Below are 20974 nucleotides of genomic sequence, written 5' to 3' on the forward strand. Positions count from 1 at the left end.
TGTTCAAGGCCAGAAACATTTCGGGTCTAAAGACTCAGATCCCCTCTGACCCCCTCCTCTCACTCCAGAAGGTCCAGAGGATTCCATTTTTCAACAGCCTGTCGTGGAAGCCGAGGTCATACCAACCCCCCCATCTTCCTTGGCCTGGTGTCCAAACAACTAGCCTCTTCGGCGGCCCCTCCCGCCCCTCGGCTCATGATAAAAAATTCTTTAACCTAGACCCAGAGCTTTCTAACCTATTGGGTACTCCGGAGGTTGATGAGCCCATCGTGGGCCTGGCCTCTTCCACCACCCTCAGCGACCCCCTAGAGGCCCTGAGACCGGAGGAGAAACGATCCGAACTGGCCTTATGCCGTGCCCACCAGTCAGACGCTTGGGCAATCAGATTGGCCACGGCCGCCTCCTTCTTCATCAGGTCATCCATTCGCTGGCTTCGCCAGCTTAAGCAACATGTCCCAGCCTCCAATGTCCGAGCTCATCAGGACATAGCCAAGATTATGGCCGCGGCCGAGTTCTCGGCCGACGCTACCTATCACTTGGTCAAATTTTCCACCCGGGCCATTTCCTCCCACGTCTCTCCCACGTCTGCTCTGGCTAAAACACTGGCAGGCAGACCTCAAGAACAAGGTTAAATTGGCTTCCGCTCCCCTCGTAGGAACCAAATTGTTTGGACCATCCCTGGATCCCCTTTTAGTAGAAGGAAGGAACAAGAAAAAATTCCTTCCATCCCTCACCCGCAAGTCAGAGCCAAGATCCCTGCAGCCCTTTCGGAGAGCTCCCTTTCGCCCCTATTTCCAGACCCCCCTTCCCAGGTACCAAAGACCCTCCCTTTGGCTCGGGTCAGCCTCAGGACAGGACCGACTCCTCTGACAGGCACAGAAGGGGCGGGGGCTTCAAAAGGCCCTTTCGGGGCATGGGCAGCAGGCCGTTCAGGCGCTCCAGATAAGCCACCAGATTTGATTCCCATTGGCGGGCGTCTCAAGACCTTCGCCAACCAGTGGGACTCCTCAACCTCCGACGCCTGGGTTAGGGACACCATCAGGTTTGGCCTTGCCCTTGAATTTCAATCTCCTCCCCCCGATTTTTTCATGCCATGCCCCCTATCCAAGGACTACACCAAGCGCAGCCTCATGGACTCAGCAATTCAGCACCTACTTGATATACAGGCCATTCAACCCATTCCTCCATCTCAAAGAGGACAGGGATTTTATTCCCACTTATTTGTGGTACCCAAACACTCGGGGGGATGGAGAGCGATTTTGGATTTAAAGAAGCTTAACCGCCATCTCGTATACCGCAAATTCAAAATGAACACGCTGCAATCCATCCTACTGGGTGTTAGGCAGGGAGTCATCCATTGACCTCTCCGAGGCATATCTACACATCCCAATCCGACCCTCCCATTACAATTTCTCCGTTTCTGCTACAATAACCTCCACTTCCAATACGTGGCTCTCCCATTCGGGTTGGCCTCAGCACCCAGAACTTTCACCAAGGTCCTGGCCGCTTTAGCTGCTCACCTCAGAACCCTCCCGGTGCGCCTCCACTGCTACTTGGACGATATTCTCATCCTTTCCACTTCCAGGGAACAGGCAATGAGGGATACCCAAACTACCCTATCCTCTCTCCAGGATCACGGGTTCCTCATCAATTGGAAGAAAAGTCAATTATCTCCCTCCACCAGGATAACTCACCTGGGGATGGTGATCAACACTGTGAAGGGAAAGGTGTTTCTATCTGAGGAGAGAATTCTCAGTATCCAAAAATCTGTAACAAGTATCAGAGGGGTTCCCTTCTGGAACTATCCCAGTTACTGGGTAAAATGATATCTTGTCTTTCCATTATTCCCTGGGCCCGTTTCCACTCCAGATGCCTCCAGTGGTTCCTGCTCCCATGCCAAAGATCCGGATCAAGCAACTCAAAGCGCAAGGTCAGGGTTTCACCAAGGGTGCTCACCTCCCTCCTTTGGTGGAGCAAGGCGTCTATCAACAAGGGCTGCCCCCTCAAGGAGCCCCCAAGAGTCACCGTCACCACAGACGCCAGTCTGTCCGGATGGGGAGCTCATCTCCAGTCCCTTACAGCTCAGGGCAGATGGTCAGCCACGGAGAAACTATGCAACATAAACTGGTTGGAGCTTCGCGCCGTCCATCTGGCCCTCCACACTTTCCTCCCCCAGGTACGCGGCCGCCACATTCTCATCCTTACCAACAACATCACAGCCAAAGCCCACATCAACAAGCAGGGGGGCACTCAATCATTCCGCCTAATGAGGGAGGCCGAGCACCTCTGTCGGTGGGCGGAGTCTCACCTACTTTCTCTCAGGGCGGACCACATCTCGGGCACCTCCAACACCCGAGCAGACTGGTTGAGCAGGGCCACCATAGACCAGTCGGAGTGGCGCCTCCACCCAGCTCTATTCAGGGAGGCGACATCCATCTTCGGGCCACCAGTGGTAGACCTGTTTGCCTCCCCCCTCAATACCCACCTTCCAAGGTTCATTTCAAGATTCCCATCCCCAGGGGCGGAGGACCACAACGCTCTTCGGTGTCCATGGCCCACGGGCCTCCTTTATGCCTTCCCTCCCCTGGCGCTGGTGCCCTTAGTCCTTCAGAAGGTCCTTCAAGAGAGGGCGGAACTGATTCTGGTAGCACCTTATTGGCCCCGTCGCCCTTGGTTTGCGGACCTCCGCAGCCTATCAGTAGCCCCCCCTGGAGGATCCCAGCAGACAGAATCTCCCTGTCCCAAGGTCCCCTCCTCCACCCGAACCCCCAATGGCTTCAACTAGCCGTCTGGAGGTTGAGCGGGAACGTTTGAAGAGGGAAAACCTCTTTAACAAAGTCATCGATACCATTTTAGCAGCCAGGCGACCCTCAACTACAAGGATTTACGACTCCACCTGGACCATTTTTCGTAAATGGTGTGTCAAGCTTCTTATTGACCCAACTAACCCCTCCATTGCCCAAGTGCTTGACTTTCTTCAGGAGAGTCTCAGTAAGGGACTGTCCCCCAACACGCTAAGACGGCAGGTAGCTGCCTTGTCTACAGTCATCTCCGGTGGAGAAGGCAGTTCCCTCTCTCACCATCCCCGTATTCGAGCCTTTCTGAAGGGGGCCACAAATTTGCGTCCCCCGGCCCTTCACCGGTATCCAACCTGGGACCTCAACAGGGTCCTTACCTCCCTCACAAAGCCACCCTTCGAACCCTTAAGAGAGGCTTCGCTTCAGTTCCTATCCTATAAAGTAGTTTTCCTGGTAGCGATCACTTCAGCCCGTAGGATATCAGAGATCGCTGCACTGTCTGTTAGGAAAGACCTTTGCGTCTTCCACCCCGACCATGTGGTCCTCCGGCTTGACCCTTCCTTCTTGCCCAAGATTAATTTGGTCTTCCATAGGGCTCAAGAACTTATCCTCCCCAACTTTTGCCCCAGGCCAACTCATGAAAGGGACAGACTCTGGCACACTCTGGACGTCAGACGTGCCTTGCGGATTTATATTAAACGTATTGAGACCTTCCGTAAATCTGAGGCCCTGTTTGTATCTTTCCAACCAAAGTCACAGGGGCTCAAGGCTCCTCCAACCACCATAGGTTGTTGGATAAGGGCGGCCATCGCCAAAGCATATCAGGCTCAGGCTCTCCAGGTGCCCAGGGGTATCACGGCTCACTCCACTAGGAGCGCGGCTACGTCAGCTGCCTGGGCTACCCAGGCTCCAATAATCGACATTTGCCGGGCAGCGACGTGGGCCTCCCCGTCACCCTTTATTAGGCATTACAGAATTGACAGATATGCCTCAGCTGAGGCTTCCTTCGGTAGGAGGGTTCTTCAGAGGGTTCTCCGGGAACCCGAGGGGACTGCAGACCAGACGGCGCCCCTCCCGTAGGACAGGCCCAGCTTTGGTATGTCCCACTCTCTGGATGCTCCGATCAGCTCTAAGGAGAATGGGCGTTGGTTCTTACCTGACACGCCATTTCTCTTCGAGCTGCGAGGAGCATCCAGCCCCTCCCTTTTCTTTCACCGTCTGGTGGGGTCTTGTTTTGGCCAATGAACCTTAAGTCTAGTCAGATGAGAGCAAGAATTCCTGTTTCCTCTCGTCTTCGCATAAACTGGGGGAACGCTCCAATGGAGTCACGTGACGGAAGGAGGAGCGTTCCTCAAGAATTAGCTCAGCCTACAACAGCGGAAGACTGAAGCACCACCCACTCTCTGGATGCTCCTCGCAGCTCGAAGAGAAATGGCGTGTCAGGTAAGAACCAACGCCCATTTTGTCTGTGAACTAGCAAGACTCCAGAGACACTAGCTCTGACTTCAAGGAGCTGAGACAAAAAGCTGGGGCTCACAGCAGAGGCTGGCTTTTTATACTGTGGCAGATTCAGCTCGATGACATCAGAGGGAGGAAACTTATCCCATTCCTGGAATCTCGTCGCAGCGTGGAGAAAGGGATGGTTGTTAAAAAGAAAATGCCCCATATTAATCCTCCTTTCTTTTGTCAAACTAAAGATTATATAAATGAGCTTGAATTTGACAAGATTTCCCTACTTATAGTTTAGGTACTCTCTCTTTACAAAATTCTGCACATTTATAAAAGAAAGCCAACAGGCCAAAAGCTACCTATTCCATAAGTGTTGCTTCATGATAAACCATCAAATGTCCACAAAGACTCAAAACAGTTTTTCAGTTTATGTTATTAAAATATTATCAATTTTAAATGTGAACAAAATCTAGCACTGACAAAAGAAACTCTGAAGTGTTAAACTTTTTTTATAATATATTGTTAGATCAATGAGAGAATGTATAGACTACATACAATAGTTTAAAATTTAGTTTGAATTACAGTTCGAAAGAAATTTTTTATAAAAATGATGTATCAATGGCATTTGACTTGGGAAAAACTGGCAAAAATGTATAAACTTCTAATAAGTATTGGAAATGTAACCAAACTCCAGGTACATTTTATCACATGTGGTGGTGGTCTTGGAAGTATATTCTAAAATCTAAATCATATTGGATAAACATAATAATGCTGAATATATGAAAATACAAATACTAATGAAACCTGAATCCTTTCTCCTAGGTATTATAGACAAATCAATAGAAACAGTTTGGGACCTGATTTCTTTATACGGCAACTGCTACAAGGGTTGTTTATGCCAAATATTGGAAATAAATGAACAAACAAAAAAAGCCTACTGTTGAGGAATGGTTGTTAACGCTGAATGAAGTGGTAAAGATGGCTTAATTAACTGCACTGATTAGAAACAATGGATTAGATTAAGTTCATATGAGATTAAAAGCTGTTTGTGGACTTTCTGAACGTTAAATACAATAACAAGGTGTTAACTGGGCTTTGAAGACTAGTTCTGTACTTTAGGTTACCTGTTAACTTTTTAAGAGTAGATGGTGGATTGACCTGACAGATAGACAATAGTTTTTGTTTTTTTTAACTACTGGAGCTGCTAGATCTTTTGATTTACTTAGGATGCTTTGGAGGGTTTTGATTGGTTTGTATATTGCAGTTATGCCATACAATTCTAATGATCTGTTGGTGGTTTCTGAGATGTTTTTGATGTTATGACAGTGTTATCTTTTTCACAGTTTATGTTGATTGTGCTGTATAGATAGGCATTTTTTATGAAGTTGCTTTTTTGTCATAATAAAGGACCAACTAGAGAACTATCAACATCTTCAAAGGAATAAAATTCACTATGGGGAAAGAAAACAATAACATGCTACTCTTCCTGGATATCCTTATCAGCAGAAGTAGGGATGGCAAATTAGAAATAACATCTATTGTAAAAACCACCCACATCAACCAGGTGCTCCATCAAAGTAACAACCCAACTTCCCACAAGAAAAGCTGTGTAAGAACACTATTTAGACAAGCACAAACACACTATAGCAACTTTGAGCATTAGAAAAAGGAAGCACATCAGGTATACAACACTTCAACAAAATGAATAGCCATACAACATCAAAGTTCTCCTCATCAGCAATCAGCACCCACATGAGCAGAGATTAACACCAAGATTTGGACAAATAGTCAAGGAGCAAACAATATTCCAATGAAAGAACTCCCAAACAAGTTAATAGTACACAATGGTCTAATCAAGTAACAATCAAAACCACTCCCACCAACACTGACAGGCAAGCCATTTGAATATAAAATGACAGTAAACTATACTGCCTACTAACAATGATGATATTACCTAGTTTGGTAATGAAATGTCTGCAAGAAAACAACCACGCTCAGAAAGCACAGTTCATTCCTGAGCTACAAATATTATCTTCTATCGGTATACCCAAGTATATACAGTAATAAGGAAATGAGCTTAAAATGGATCAGCATACAAGGCATTACAAAAGGCACAACTAAAATCAATTCGAACAAGGCAAAAATAATAAAAACAGAAAACAATGTTATTGCACAGAAATGTTTAATGAAAACCCCAAAGGGTATATATAGTATATGGGAGACCAAAGAGGCAGTATTCACTAAAATGAATACAGATAGCACAAATTTATAAAGATTTAAGAAAATGAAAGCTCAGAATGTGCTTAGTTTGGAAAGTAAAATAATGCTAAAAAGAACAAAATTAATTTTCAGTATGTTTAAAATAAAGGGGAAAAACTCCAGTATAGCAGCTGTGGAGCAATTAAAGGCAATTAACAATTAAAGGCAGAACTTCTAGTTCAATTGTCTTTTCTAAGAAGAGGATGCATATACCCCAGAAAAATTGAAGGCTAAGATTTCAATTCAAATTTTATAGTATAGGTACTCCTTAGTTGTCTGGATAGTAGGTACTCCTTACTTGTATGGATAGGACAAGCAGAAACTATTGGGAAAAGTGAGTTGCTTATACATCCAGGCACTAAGTTATATAGAGTTTTATAGGTAGTGCCCAAGCACCTCTCTTTATTATCCAAGTCAGGCAGAGGTCCAGTGCACAAATGGTAGAAGTGAGAAGGCTTGAAATATAAACCAAAGGTTTTCACTGATTATTGGCTACCTTAATTTTAAAACTGGAATATTTCTTGATTGAACCTCATATAAAAAATTGTGCCTGAGAAACAAACTAATGTATTTAATTAATAGTAAAAGGATTTGCATAGGAATAGCAAAATCAATTATTAAAATTGGCAATGTATATAGGTGGATATAAATGAAGATATGTTGCTTCTCCAATAAATTTTACTGTATTATAAGTTTACACAATATTTTAACACAATGTGAAACAAAAAAAAATCAAGATAGTTTATCTACACTAGTTCTTAAATAACATTTTGCTGTTTTACAGCATATCTTGCTCAGAAAGAATTATTACTAACTACCATTAAGGATACTTTTCCATGTTGAAAACAGGGAATTATAAAAGGGAAAATTATATAATTGAAATGGAGAGTTATCAATAATATAAATGAAATGCAACCATTAATCTAAATCACACACATCCATTGTAGGCATTCTGCTAAACCCAGCTATCAAGTCATCACAAATGCTAGATTATAGGAAATAACACTTTGCATAGCAGTAGAATTATTTATTGATCAAATATGACAAGCTGAAACTATATATATAAAAAAGAGTCTAGAGAAGGATCACTACATTGATCAAAGAGTGAAAGGTTAAAGAATTTGAGTGTTGTTTTTTTTTAATTTAAAAGGATAATTGGGGCAAAGGGAGCAAAAAGCATTAAAAACTCTTGGTTAGAAGGCTTTAGAAAATTTGAAAGAAACCACAATTGCTGTGTTTGCCCATGGTAATTAAATGGAACCTCAATGTTCAAAGATACTATGCCACAGAAAACTAATTACTGGAGAGCAATATTACAATAGCACTATTGCTTTTATTTTTTATTATATAAGCTCTGAGGACCCCGAATGACTGATAATCAGGACCCTGGAGCAGACACCAATCTATTTTTTATTCTATACCCTTTTTATAACACACTCATTAGGAATATTTTTATTTAATTATAAGTATTATGCATATTTGTTTCTGTCTTACCACTGTTGACCTACTCTATTTAAAAGATCTTGCTATACATTTACTGAGAAATACATGTTTCAATTTGGAAAAGATTCATTGAGCATCTAGACATTCACATTATTGAAGCCATAGTTTTCAATCACAGACAAACTGTCCCAGGTTTTTTGACACCATTCTGCAGCAATGTCAGCTGCTTTATCAATTATTCTGGATTATACCTATAAAATGTATAAAGGCTCCGCTTATCAGTGAGACTTTTTAAATATTAAACCAACCAAAATGCATGCTTACCAAAATGGTTTTCTTTTAAGTTACCACTATATAAGATCATTTTTAAATTCTTAATTTCTCAGATCAGTTTTTTGCATGCCTCCCAAAGAAATGACAGAATTAAAATTGTTTAGCTCAAATCAGTACTCTATCTCTGTTCAGTTTCCATTCATTGTTTTTCAAATGATTTATTCCATTTTCATCTCTAGAGTTAATGATAAAGAATTGTATAGTAAGTACTAGCAGCACACAAACTACAATTTCATACTTAATATGCTAACCCTCAAAACCAAACCAAGGTGATTTGTCTTGAGTAAATCACTCATACATGTGCACATCAGCACATTAGAATATCAACCTCAAAGAATACATCCATTTTCAATATAATATAGAGCACTTCTCAACATAATAGATTCAAAACCAGATTTTATTTTCTCAAGACAATAAAACCTAACTCAACATACATATGAGCAATTATGGAATAAGCTCAAAATTTAGTGAGATCCTTGTTTTGTGACAAGAAAAAAATATTTAATATTGCATGAGCTAGTATAAAATGTGAGATTTCAAGCAATACTCTGATAATTGATTGCAGTGGAATCATTATAAGCCCCACCTATATCTTACAATATCACAATGCAAATTAAATACAAGGCCCTTCAGGAAAATGGGAGAAATGTATGACAATCAAAATTTACATTGCTCTATTCAATTCTACTCACAGAGATACATTGTATCTCTCTCTCAATGCAAAAGGGCTTCCTTCATAGAAAGTAAATTTTATAGTGCCTACTGTTCTGATCCTTTTGATGAAAGCTATACATGAGGCTTCATTTAAAAAAAACAACACCTGTTTGGAGGGGGAAAGCCTCATTTTTCTTCCCATATAAATTTCATTTGAAATAACATTGTGTATAAAATATATTCTTCAAAGTCTAAATTGCATTAGTATTTCACCTTGATACTTTTAAACTTAACCTTTTCTAGCAGAGATGAACTACAGTAACAACAGTTTCCTCTGAACTCTGTCATGTTTATAGCATTTGCTTCCCACTGCAATTCAAAACGTAAGAGAACTAAAATAATTATATTTTTGGATGAGGAGACACCCAGACACAAGTGTTATTTAGGTATGTTTTGCCTGAGATTCTGAAACATAAGCCGCTTCCAGAAAAACCCACAAGCTGTTTCATTGATTACTTCAAATCCCTCTTAAAAGCTGCAATGCTGCATTATTTTATTTCTGTGAATCCCTAGAATATAAAGCATTATTAAAATATGCACCTCCCCTTTCCCTGGCCAATCATAACAGCAAGAAAGAATATAAGCACATTTAATGTATGCTAATTTTTGCACCAGAGTTAAAAGCCTCAAAAGACATGAATGTTTTCAGGTAAAGAAAAAGAGAAAAGAGAAGTCTCAGGTGAGATTCTTTACGAAGATCTAATATAGCCAAGCACATTCAGTTAATTATACTCAAAAGGTATTTAAAAGCCATTTAATCTTTCCAGAATTTGCCACGTATATCTTTTAGCGATCTTCTCCAAGATCTGGCAACTGCATTTGAACAAGATCAAACCACTTATGCGAGGCAAACATCGTGCTGCAAAATCAAACGAAGCAGTCAAGGTAATCTGCACAAAAATATTATTTAAACTACTGACCTCATAAAGTGCAACAGTGCTTGAATCCAGCAAGTTGAGGCATATAGGGGTAAAAATGGAAGTGACGAAATCTCAAAAAAAATCTGCTGTATTTCTATTTTCTCAAATTGAAATGTTCAAAAGCCAGCACAAGCTCCGTCGGCCATTTTGAGTTGAACTCGATCACAATCGCGATCGCGCGCCGCCATGCGCGCGCGCGCAACTGCGCGCACACTTCGGCTCCCCTCCCCCGGTATGGAAACTGCTTTTTGTGACCTTCAAATAGAGACGGATCATGTGACCAGCGTATATTGTCAATCAGGAAGAGGGCAGGAAAATTATAATCTTAAGGAGAACGCAGTTCACTTTTCTTTCGTTCCTCTGCAAAGTGCAACTAGTATGCTTCGTTTTCTACTACTTCTCAGCAATATACTCTACAAAGTGCCACATTTTAATAAAGATTGGCAACAGGTTGAAATTATTTTCTCTCAAATCAAACCTTATTTTAATCTTACATTTAATAATCAGCTCACACTTTTTCCATTTCTATTTTCTTATTTAAATGGATAGAAAATACAGACTATATCTAGGTAAATAAGAAGTGTGTGGCAAGACACAATAATATTTACCTGTCATTTAATGCCAAAATGTAAATCTGTATATGCTGAAGTTACAGCTTGTTACTGTTGCAATCCATATTCTTACTCATCCTGTCTACTAAAAGAAAAGCAATTTCAGCATACTGTGCTACTTTTTAGATTAAAAAGCAGTGCACATTTGCAAATTAGGAATTACTTCTTAACAGAAATACTTAAACATTAATTCCTGATTAAGTGAACATAATTTATTTTCTGTAATAATAGATATATTCTGTAATACTATATCACTTCTGTAATATTGTATACGGCAATCACAATAGCTTATAAATATTTGAAAATAAAGCATGCAATATTATAGAAATTACAATCCATGTTGAATACTTAAAAACAGGATGAAACATTACTACCATATCCTAATAATTTATTTAACCAATTAACTGTTTAGCTCCCTTCACTCTCAATGTTCCAAGCCAGTGTCTTCCTGCAGTAAATCCCATTTTGGAAAAGACTTATTGATCAGGGGTGTCAAACTGGTGGCCTGAGGCTGTATGAGTTACACGCAGGCCATGCTCACCCCAGCTCCTCAAAGGGGAAAATGTTGCACCAGCAAGATTAACCAACTCCTTCCCTTCCACCCCAAAATTATTTCACATTTACAGGTAATTTTCAAAGTACTTGTGTCTGTATTTATAGCTATCACAAGTTAATTAAGGAAATAAATAATGAGTTACAACAAAAATTTTAAATGAAAATTTTGAAACCAAGTTCCCTTAAAATATACCTGTCTACTAATGTGTCTCGAAAATCTAAATACAGTTATGACCAGTTGAGCCCAAAATTTATGTTGCTAAGTGAAACATTTGTTAAGTAAGTTTGCCCCATTTTACCACTTTTCTTGCCAGTTGTTAAGTGAATCATTGCATTTAAGTTAGTAACATGCTTGTTAAGTGAATCTGGATTCCCCATTGGCTTTGCTGGTTAAAAGGTTTGTGTGAAAAGGTATCACATGACCCCAGGACACTGCAATCCTCATAAATATGAACCACTTGTCAAGCATTTGAATTTTGATCATGTGACCATGGAGATGTTGCAATAATCATGAATGCGAAAAATGGTCATGTCACTTTTTTCAGTGCCGTTGTAACTTTGAACAGTTCTAAGTCGAGGACTACCTGTACAAGACCCTGATCTACTATATCATGAAGTGCAATATGGGCCAGCCATTGTTAAAAGCATCCATTCAACTACAAGACATTTTATTGATTTTGATTATGTGCCATCAAGATATCAACTATTGGCAACCACATGGATATTATCTTAGCCTGTTTCTTTAACCAGGGATCCCCAACCACCGGGCCGTGGACCGGTACCGGTCCGTGGAACATTTCCTACCAGGCCGCCGGTTTGCTGGGCGCCGCCATCTTGTTTGACGAGAAAGTGCTTCCGGGTGAGCTTTTCTGGTTGGAAAGTGGCGTTTGGGTCCTGAAGGAATCCTCGCGCCTTAGTTTCATTGAAGGGGGGGGGCGGCTTCGAACGAAACTAAGGCGCGAGGATTCTTTCAGCACCCAAGGCAAGGCGAGCCAAGCGACTGTCCCGAAGCCGTCCCGAAGCGAAGCCCATCGACAAAGATATAAAGGACGAGTGGAAGGTTGCGGGGAGAAGCGGGGGACGGCCAGCTGGCCGGTCGCTCGGCTCGCCTTGCCTTGTCATGCGTGCTGATGCCGGTACCGGGCCGCGGATCATTTTGTGATGCCAGTACCGGGCCGTGGCACAAAAAAGGTTGGGGGCCACTGCCTTTAACAAGACATTTTATAAAGGGGGGGGCAACCCACCAGAAACAGCTACATGAATTCTTATATTAACAATGTGTAGGAAGGATAAATATGTTTGAAATACCAATTCACATAGGATATATTTTTGTTCTAATTTGCAATTATACCCAATAAATATTAACGTACAATAACCATATTCAGTCAACAGAAGTAGTGCCAAATATTGGAAATGGTCATGCCTATTTGTTCATTTTGGGGGGGGGGTTGGATGTGTACGTATGGAAACTATAGTTTTTATGTTTCAAAATTCTCTTCTCACCCATTCAGCAATACTGCACATTTCAAATGCTTACAAATAGTTGCTATTTCTGGAAGCTGATCAAAACATATATTTTGTAGTATGCTTATACAGTATTCCTTCACACTCCAACGCACTCATTTCCCCTCCAACTCTACTTCACAGAATTGGAAATCTGCCTTGTGGGTGCACAGTAATCAACTCAGTAAACTCTGTCTTTCATGTTACTAATCATCTCTGATTCCTCTTTCCTAGATTCTTTAATAAATATAACTGATTAGGAAAGAGTCCTTTTGCCTGCCTGGTACTGAACTAGCCTAATATGCCATACTACTTGATGGGAAGGAAGGAAGCTCTGGAAAATAAAGGCACAACTTTCGGGACTGGAATGCTTTGTTTGGACTAAAATTTAATAATATTCATAAATCACACATCAGTTGGCAACAGATTTATCCCCAGAAATATAATACCAAGAGGAATAGGACTTTGGAGGTGACGATACAAGTAGCCCTCAACTAACAATCATTCAACAACAATTGGAATTTACAATGGTGCAAAAAGTGACTTATCACCAGTCCTCAAAGTTACAACAATTGCACTGCCCCTACAGTCACTTGATTGCAATTTGGGTGCTTCAAACTGGCTCACACTTAAAATGGTTGCAGGGTCTTGTGATCACATGATTGTGATCTGTGACCTTTCCATATGGCTTCCAACAAGCAAAATCAGTGGAGGCAACCCAATTGTAAATGGTGATTCATTTAATGACTGTGATGATTCACTGAATGACTGCATCACTTAGTGACCAAAGTATGGTCCCAATGATGGTCGTAAATCAAAAACTACCTGTATCTCCTTGTTGTTAAGGTTTAGTTACAGTTTGGGAAAGTGATGGTATAAATGAGTAGAAGCTGGAGGCATAGTGTTGGTCATCAACTTTAAAGTGTGTGGATTACAACTCAATTTTTCAGTGAGTACATAGGGTACAGATTTGGGGAATTGAAAACCACACATCGTAAAGTTGTGAAAAATACTGATATAGATCATACCTAATATTGCAGGTACTTAATAATGATGAACACACATTTGAAGGAAAACTTGTTTCATTTGTATTTTTTCTAAAGAGCAAGAGGGATTCTCAAAAGACACAGTCCTTTTACTATGCTTTTTAAAGAACTTTTTAAATCTGTTTCTAACACGTAATTTAGTGCGGCATGATACTTACTTGCATGTATTATCAGAATAATATAAAATATATAACTTAAGGATCAGGTTATAAAACATATTTTTATATGTAAAAACGCATATAATAAATGCTATAATCTATTTTTTCAATAAGTGAAGATGCAAATGGAAAAATATTGTTACCTACAATTACCAATTATAGTAGCTTATATTAATGCTCAAGTTAGATAGATGTTTTAAATCTCTCCTATCTATCCATCCATCCACCTACCTACCTACCTATCATATTCAGGGTTTTTCCTCTGTAATTTGGAGCAATGAAGCCAACCACTGGAGAGAGAGAGTTTTTAAAGTTAGTGGACAATGCTTGTTTGAGAAACCACAAAATGCAAACTTCAGAAACCAAGAGAAACCTTTCAAAAATAAGTTTTTACTTTACACAAAACAAAATAAGCACAATTCTGCTTGAGCAATCTAATCTAAACACCATTATAGAAAAATAAATTTAAGAATGGACTCTCTTTGGTCTCCCCTGCCCCCCAAAAAGAGAAGAAAAGGAAGATTTAATGCAATTGAAAGCAAGCAAATAAATGGTTATTGGTTGGTGTGGGCAGCATATGAAAACAGTATGCTTCGCTATGAACCAGTTTCCATGGATTTTGGCTTGAGATATAACTGTCTAAGCCAAGCTAGCTGCTTATGCGTAAACAGTAAAGTATGCAGACCTTTAAAATTAAAACTGTTTCACCACGGAATGGCAGACTTAGTGCTGTGGACTGCTCTCATGTGCTCTTGCATTTTAGGAGGAAAAATATACTTTTCTATTAAATTGCAACACGGTTATGGGAAATGCTATAATTCATCATAGACAAAGCCCAAATAAATTGTATTTCCAGCATTTGCTTCCACAAGATAGCAGCTTTGAACGAGGCTTACAATGCAGATAAAACATTTATTTCAATTTATGCTTGTTCAATCTAAAAATAGATGCCTGAATAATGCTAATCAGGACAAACAACAGCTTTGCAGTCAGATTAAACTACTACAATTGGATATTGAAGTAATATTAAACTTGCTTTAAAAATACCAGTATAATCCTTTTAACATAATAAAAGTATTAAAAAGCCTCATGAGATACATACATCATTGGGCTAATCCCATCAACTGAAAACATTATAGGAAGAACAGAAAATCATTAGTAAACAAAAGAAATACAAGGGAATATATGTACAACCTAGTTTTTACACCAATACTCTATTGTTCTTCTTCATACTCTTTTAACCAGGCTTCTGGCATGTCCACATCCTGCTCAATACATTGCCTTTGCTTTTTTAAACATCTAAGAAGCTCATCAACTCCATCCTGCTATAGATTTACTCTATTTTTCCTTTCTTCTTATCTCACATTCTCTCACTCTCTATATTTGTTTGTGATTCAATCCTCATTCATTTTCTGTTTAAATGACTGAACTAAAAATCCAGTTCACCATCCTATAAAACAACTGTTGAAAAACAGCAAGGAATTTATATCCTAAACATATTACCACTGTAAATAGTTAGCAGCTGCAGAGAATGAATACTTCATTTTTAACAGGTGAACATAACATCTCTTATTTTTAAATTAGGATTGGGTTTTTCTCCCCTTTCTCATTTTTATTATATTATATTGAGTGACAAAATATCCCTAGTAATATTATTGTTGCCAGACACTTCAGTTTTCAGCCGAGAAGTCTTCTATCCTTATTTGTAACTCTTACAATCTATATCTAGAGAGGACAAGTTGCATTACTTTATCTAATTCAATGCAGCCAATTTCATAAGGATTTGAATTTGACCATAATTATTGTTTCAAGTAAACCATGGGTGTGCCATTTTTCTTGGACTGAGAGCTACATCCGACCTTTGACAAGCTGAGGTATATAAGTCAATTAGCTGAATGAGCTAAGACAAAATCTTAATTTCCTTAAATGATTTACAAAACTTTAACTGGAGCCTTGGTTATGATTCCTATGTGTGATCAATGTTTGATTTCTACGGTGATCATTTAAATTTTTTCCTCAAGGCTATAATACCTTTTACTCCCAAGCCATGGAGAAGTACATTCCTGTTTCTAGATAGTGTACACATTTTTCTTCTAATAAAAAAAATACTCAGTATACAGCCTTCATCTGGAAAAGCAGACCAAGACAGACACACATATTTTGACTTGGGAAATACCAACATCACCATGTTTAGTAAGGGGAAAGTGAAAATGATGTTTTAGGAAAGGAAAGTCTATGCCTCCCTAAATATACAATCAACATTTTTTCCCTTTCAAATAGTCTGAGGCACTTTAGATCTCCTTGTAGACACATGTAGTCATAGAACCCATCTCTAGCCAATTTATTTTCAGAAAGCCTAAAGGAAGCGGGGATTTTTTATATAAAATTTTTTATATAAAAAAGAGAAATTTTTACCCAAAATCAGGCAAAGCAGGCATGCAGATTGAGTTGCTCACAGAATCATTCAATGATCTATCTGCCATCGGCTAGCTCAGTCTGTCACATAAAATTTGCTTGCCATGAGTCTGCACTGAATAATAGAACCTTCAGTCCTAAGGGAAGTTCGGCTGTGCTTAAAAGCAGAGCTGAAGATCTAAAGTCTAGCTAGAAAGCAAGAAATCCAACCATTTCCTGCTTCCTAGCTAATCTAAAGCTCACAGCTGATGGTTGGAAAAATAGCAATTTAGCAAGCAAGTTTTCCGGGTAAGGAGTGAGTGGGCAGGGAGGGTTCTGGCGGGCCATGTGGGCAGCACAGCCTTGTGTTTCTGCGCAGCCTGGATTAATTGCTTTGGAGGGGGTGCTCTGGGGGTAAGATTTCTCTGTGGCCCACCAAAATTTTCTCATGGCCCACCAGTGGGCTGTAGCCCACCCATTGGCGACCGGTGCCCTAGATGATATAGAAAGCCAAACAGAAACAGATTTGATTAGCATATGGAGGGGAACTATCTGGAAAGTCTAGAAGACAGATTATTTTAGGAAATTAATGGCAAACCACTTCCACTTCACAGGTTTGTCATTATGAAGAAAATAGAGAGGAACATTATGTACGTTGCCTTGAGCTGTATTTAAGAAAAGTGGAATAGTAACCTAATAAGTTACATTTAAAAATTGAGTAGTTATGTCAGTTATCAGGAGTTGCACTTCACCTGAAGGCAATTTTGGAAGAAGGAGGAGAGGAGAAAATAGTATTTTCCAAAGATAAATATTGAGAAACAGAATGGTCTTCAGTAAAAATTTCAGCATATGCCAGGAATGACAGGAATCCAAGGCTGTGCTAGTATCCAGACTTTCCTAAACTAGAGAGTTTGGAAAAATATTAATTACTTGTATGACTAATAGCATATATATTTACAAAAAGTTTTGTAAAACACAAAAAGAGATGGATTTTCAGATATTATTGTTTGGAAGATACATTTCCAGAATGTGTTTTGAAGCAATGAATCTTCTAAAACAGGGCTGTCAAACTCCCGGCCTATGGGCCAGATGCGTCATGCACTGACCACGCTCATGCTCGGTTTAGCGAAGGGGGAAAATGTCCTGATACATCACACGACACTGCCATGACAACATGAGTTTGACACCCCTGTCCTAAAACAAGCCTATTATATTGCAAAAGAAAACCTGGAAATTGTCCTGTTCTCTTTGTAATTAGAATAGCTTGTAGGAAGTATAGAAAAAGTATAATTTATATTATTATTGGAGGGGAGATGGTCTTAAAATGCTTAAAGGAATCATTGCTTCAAAGGAAGATCTTTTGGGCTGAAAAACAGAAATAGTTTATTACAATGTGAGTCTTTGATCAAACAATAAAGTTCATCTTCCCCATTCAAACCATTACCTTAGGACTACTATTCTTTTCAACTACATCTGCCTAGGAAGTATGTTGCAAAGAAAAAAAATGGGAGTGACCTAATTTAAGTCTGTGACGCTGAGGCAAGAGGGCTGCAATGTAAGTATGAATTCTGAATGAATTAATAAAAAAATATCAGTTCTTTCAATATAATTTTGTTCTTAAAAGTACAAATAACAGTCTTTAGATCTTGGTTTTTTTTAGTTTTACACTTGTTACATAAGTCAAACAAATTAAGTTTATATTTGGTATACTGCAAGAACTTTTATGATTTTTCTGTTTCAAATAGAAAGCAATCCAAGTAAATGTATAGGCAATTATTAAAGTTATACATATAACTTTACATACTCATATTAATGCTACATAATAATCTTGTCACAATGTAGCGGAATTCTTTCATCAGTAATGTTCTCAGTAATTGAAATATATTTTTAACATGCTAACACATGGCAGTTTTTAATTCAGTGAATTACACATGAAACACTGTGGTAAAGGTGTGGATTGATTAAAAAAAAGTTTGTAGTAAAGATGCCTAGAAATTATAAATTTCATTAAGAAAACACTCCATATCCTATGGGAAACTAGGAGACAAATGTAATTGACGGAAAAGGAATATATTTTGGATTGTGAGAAGTAAGCAAAAGCCTACCGAGGAGAGAATGTCACCATAGCTCACAGTGATCTGAAAATCTTTCAGTCAAGTCTTACAATTTCTAGATAATGATAATAAAAGTACCAAAGAATTGCTGTGAACTACCTTAAAGCACAGTTGTTTCAGTATGCAGTACTGGGAATCTCTTAAATAAATCAATACCATTTGGATTACAGAATATGTCAAACAAAAACATCCCGTAACAATTAAATTTAACTGCATTATCAAAAGTAATTCACTATGATCTTTATGCACTTTCATCAGATCATAGTATACTGCTGCAGAGTAACACTATAGTTTAATTACGGCTCCTGGTGCATATAATAGTACTTACTTGGATTTGCTGTGGACTGAAATGCTAAGACTCATATTTCAAAACAAATGCACCTGAGATAAATATAGAACATTAATAGAGAGATCTTAGTTTGTATATTACTGCAATTCTATTTGCAAAAGGTCGCAGCTTTTCAATGCTGTTGGCAGTACCTGTACACCATACTATCACACTATATCCATTGAAATACCTTTTAATGGTTTGCTCCAAATCTTATCAGAAGTAAGCCACCAGGTTCAATGATACTTACTTCCTAGTAAGTATATTAAAATTGCATACACTAGCAGTTAAAGTTTAACATTAAAATAACTAAATAATGAATTCCTTAAAAAGGAAGTTAAGAGTTCATCCACAAGTGCTTTGTATCATATTCTATAAAGGCCCTTCTTAAATAAACATGACTCACTGTTTGTTTTCTTCACCAGGAGGTGGAGTCTTGCCATGCCCTTCCATTACAAAATCCTCATGTTCCATCTGCGAAGGCAAGCAGTGTAGGTCAGCACGGATGAAACAAAGTACATGCTGTCCTATGTGCCCCTCTTCCTTGTCAGTCAATTATCGCATATATATGTTAGCCCACTCAAAAGACTGTTAATTCAGTTTAACGAGATCCACTTCAACAGTCATTGTACCAATATCATACATGGTTTTAGTTATGTTGATAGAAGATAAAGACAAGCATGAGGAGTGTTTTAAATAATGGATATAGAATTATTATTTTTTCCATTATAAGGAGGGTGTTCTTTTTGTTATTGTTGCAGCAACGATTATCTCCCTTAACAATATCCAGCAGAGAAAGAGTATGGGCAGAGTATCAAGTATTAAGTGGAGAAGTCTGGGAAAAGATAAAAAACAAAGATGGGATGCTAATATTTACAAAAAGACTGTACGGAAAAGGATTAGTCTACAGGAAGAAGTGACAAAAATCATTTTTTTAAAAAAAATAATTCTTTGCAAATGCTACAGAAGTTTACTGTGAACAAGTTCCACTCTAGTAGACCAAGCTTCACTAACAATCCAAGATTGACTACTCTGAATGTTGTCTATATGGAACATTCTTCGGAATAGGGAATATCATGTCAAGGAAGCGACCAAACTTTTACTCTGATGTTAATATGCATCAGGAGTGAATATGTAAAGTTTATTCATGTTGTGCAATATTGCTTTTGATGTGTGTAAAAGCAAACAGATTTCTCTCTTACAATCCCTTTCTCTCCAAACTCTCTGCTCCACGAAGGAAAGAAATAACTAGACAAAGGAGAGATTCCTACTGAAATCCTTACTTTTTTTCTCTTCCCCACCTCCCAAGCTGAAATACTGGAGAAGAGATTTCAAGAGAGTACTGTAAGATATTTGCATAATGTGCCCACAACTCCCAGCCTGTGTTGCCAACATGACTGCATTGCTTTCAATGTGTTATCAAAACAGTACAGGTACGTATCTATGGAGGTTCTCAATCATCCACGTCATGATTGTCCCAAAGATGCTTTTTCACAACTGGACTTCTTTTTCTTGAAGATGTTTTGCGTCCCATCCAAGAAGCATCCTCAGTTCTAACTGAATGCTGGGGAATGGAAGGATTTATATTCCTTACAATTATGTGGTTGTTAAATGTTCCTACATACACAGGTACATGATTCAACTTACAATAACAGAGCCTGCCCACTACAGTCATAAATGTAGATTGTAAAATAGGTCATATGATCAACCTAAATTTTATAACCTTTTGTTTTTAGAATGATCATTAAATGAACCCTCTGTTTTGCTCTGGGATGTTTTTGCCAAAAAACCTGGAAGTAAATTGCAGTTTTTAACAAGAACATTGTAAACTGCAGTCTTGTAACTGTGGGATGTTGCAAACGGCTGTAAATGTGAGCTGTATGCGGAACGTCTGAAATGCAGCCATGTGACAGTGTGGGGGGCCTTTGTTAGAACTTCAGAACTGGGTCATAATTACCTTTCGGGGCATTCAGAACTTTAAATGATTGCTAAGCAACTGGTTGTAAGTTGAGATCTACTTGTAAGCAGGCACTTGAGTATTCCAAAGAGCAGTGGAAAATAAAGTCATGTTTCTTTTCAACCCAAAGCAAAATTGATGCCATTTACATTTAGTAACTGCTTCATTTAGTCGTGAATTGCTAGCCACAATTAGGGACTACCTGAAGAACAGTTGACAATACCTAAGAAAAGATTGTTCTGCTTACACTTGTGAGATTCAGTCTATCCAGATTATTGTAGTCATCTCCAAATGGATGTTCCACTATGCAAATATGTTTTCTTAATATTCCACAATACTCTGCAAGGGGAAAGGTATCAGGAGAAGGAGACTACAGACAAATATTACTTTTT

The 20974-nt window shown here is 39.0% G+C and overlaps 1 protein-coding gene across 8 annotated transcripts in view; it reads right to left on the minus strand.

Moving 5' to 3' along the window:
- TNRC6B (trinucleotide repeat containing adaptor 6B) overlaps positions 1-20974 on the minus strand; it is a 130960-nt gene that overhangs the window by 94053 nt on the left and 15933 nt on the right. For 4 of the 8 annotated variants that reach the window (XM_087968290.1, XM_026694839.2, XM_087968288.1 and 1 more), the window contains exon 4: positions 19032-19099. The exons of 1 other annotated variant lie outside the window; for it this stretch is intronic. In XM_087968290.1, the coding sequence (XP_087824416.1) occupies positions 19032-19099 (68 nt within the window). Of the gene's footprint in view, positions 1-9916; positions 10151-18625; positions 18679-19031; positions 19100-20974 lie in introns of those variants that run through there. 3 more of the 8 variants (XM_087968289.1, XM_026694837.2, XM_087968287.1) reach the window with 2 other exon arrangements.

This window comes from Notechis scutatus, chromosome 6 (assembly GCF_049901735.1).
Source record: "Notechis scutatus isolate UNSWTSFEM ecotype Mainland chromosome 6, rNotScu1.2, whole genome shotgun sequence".
Taxonomy (NCBI): Eukaryota; Metazoa; Chordata; class Lepidosauria; order Squamata; family Elapidae; genus Notechis; species Notechis scutatus.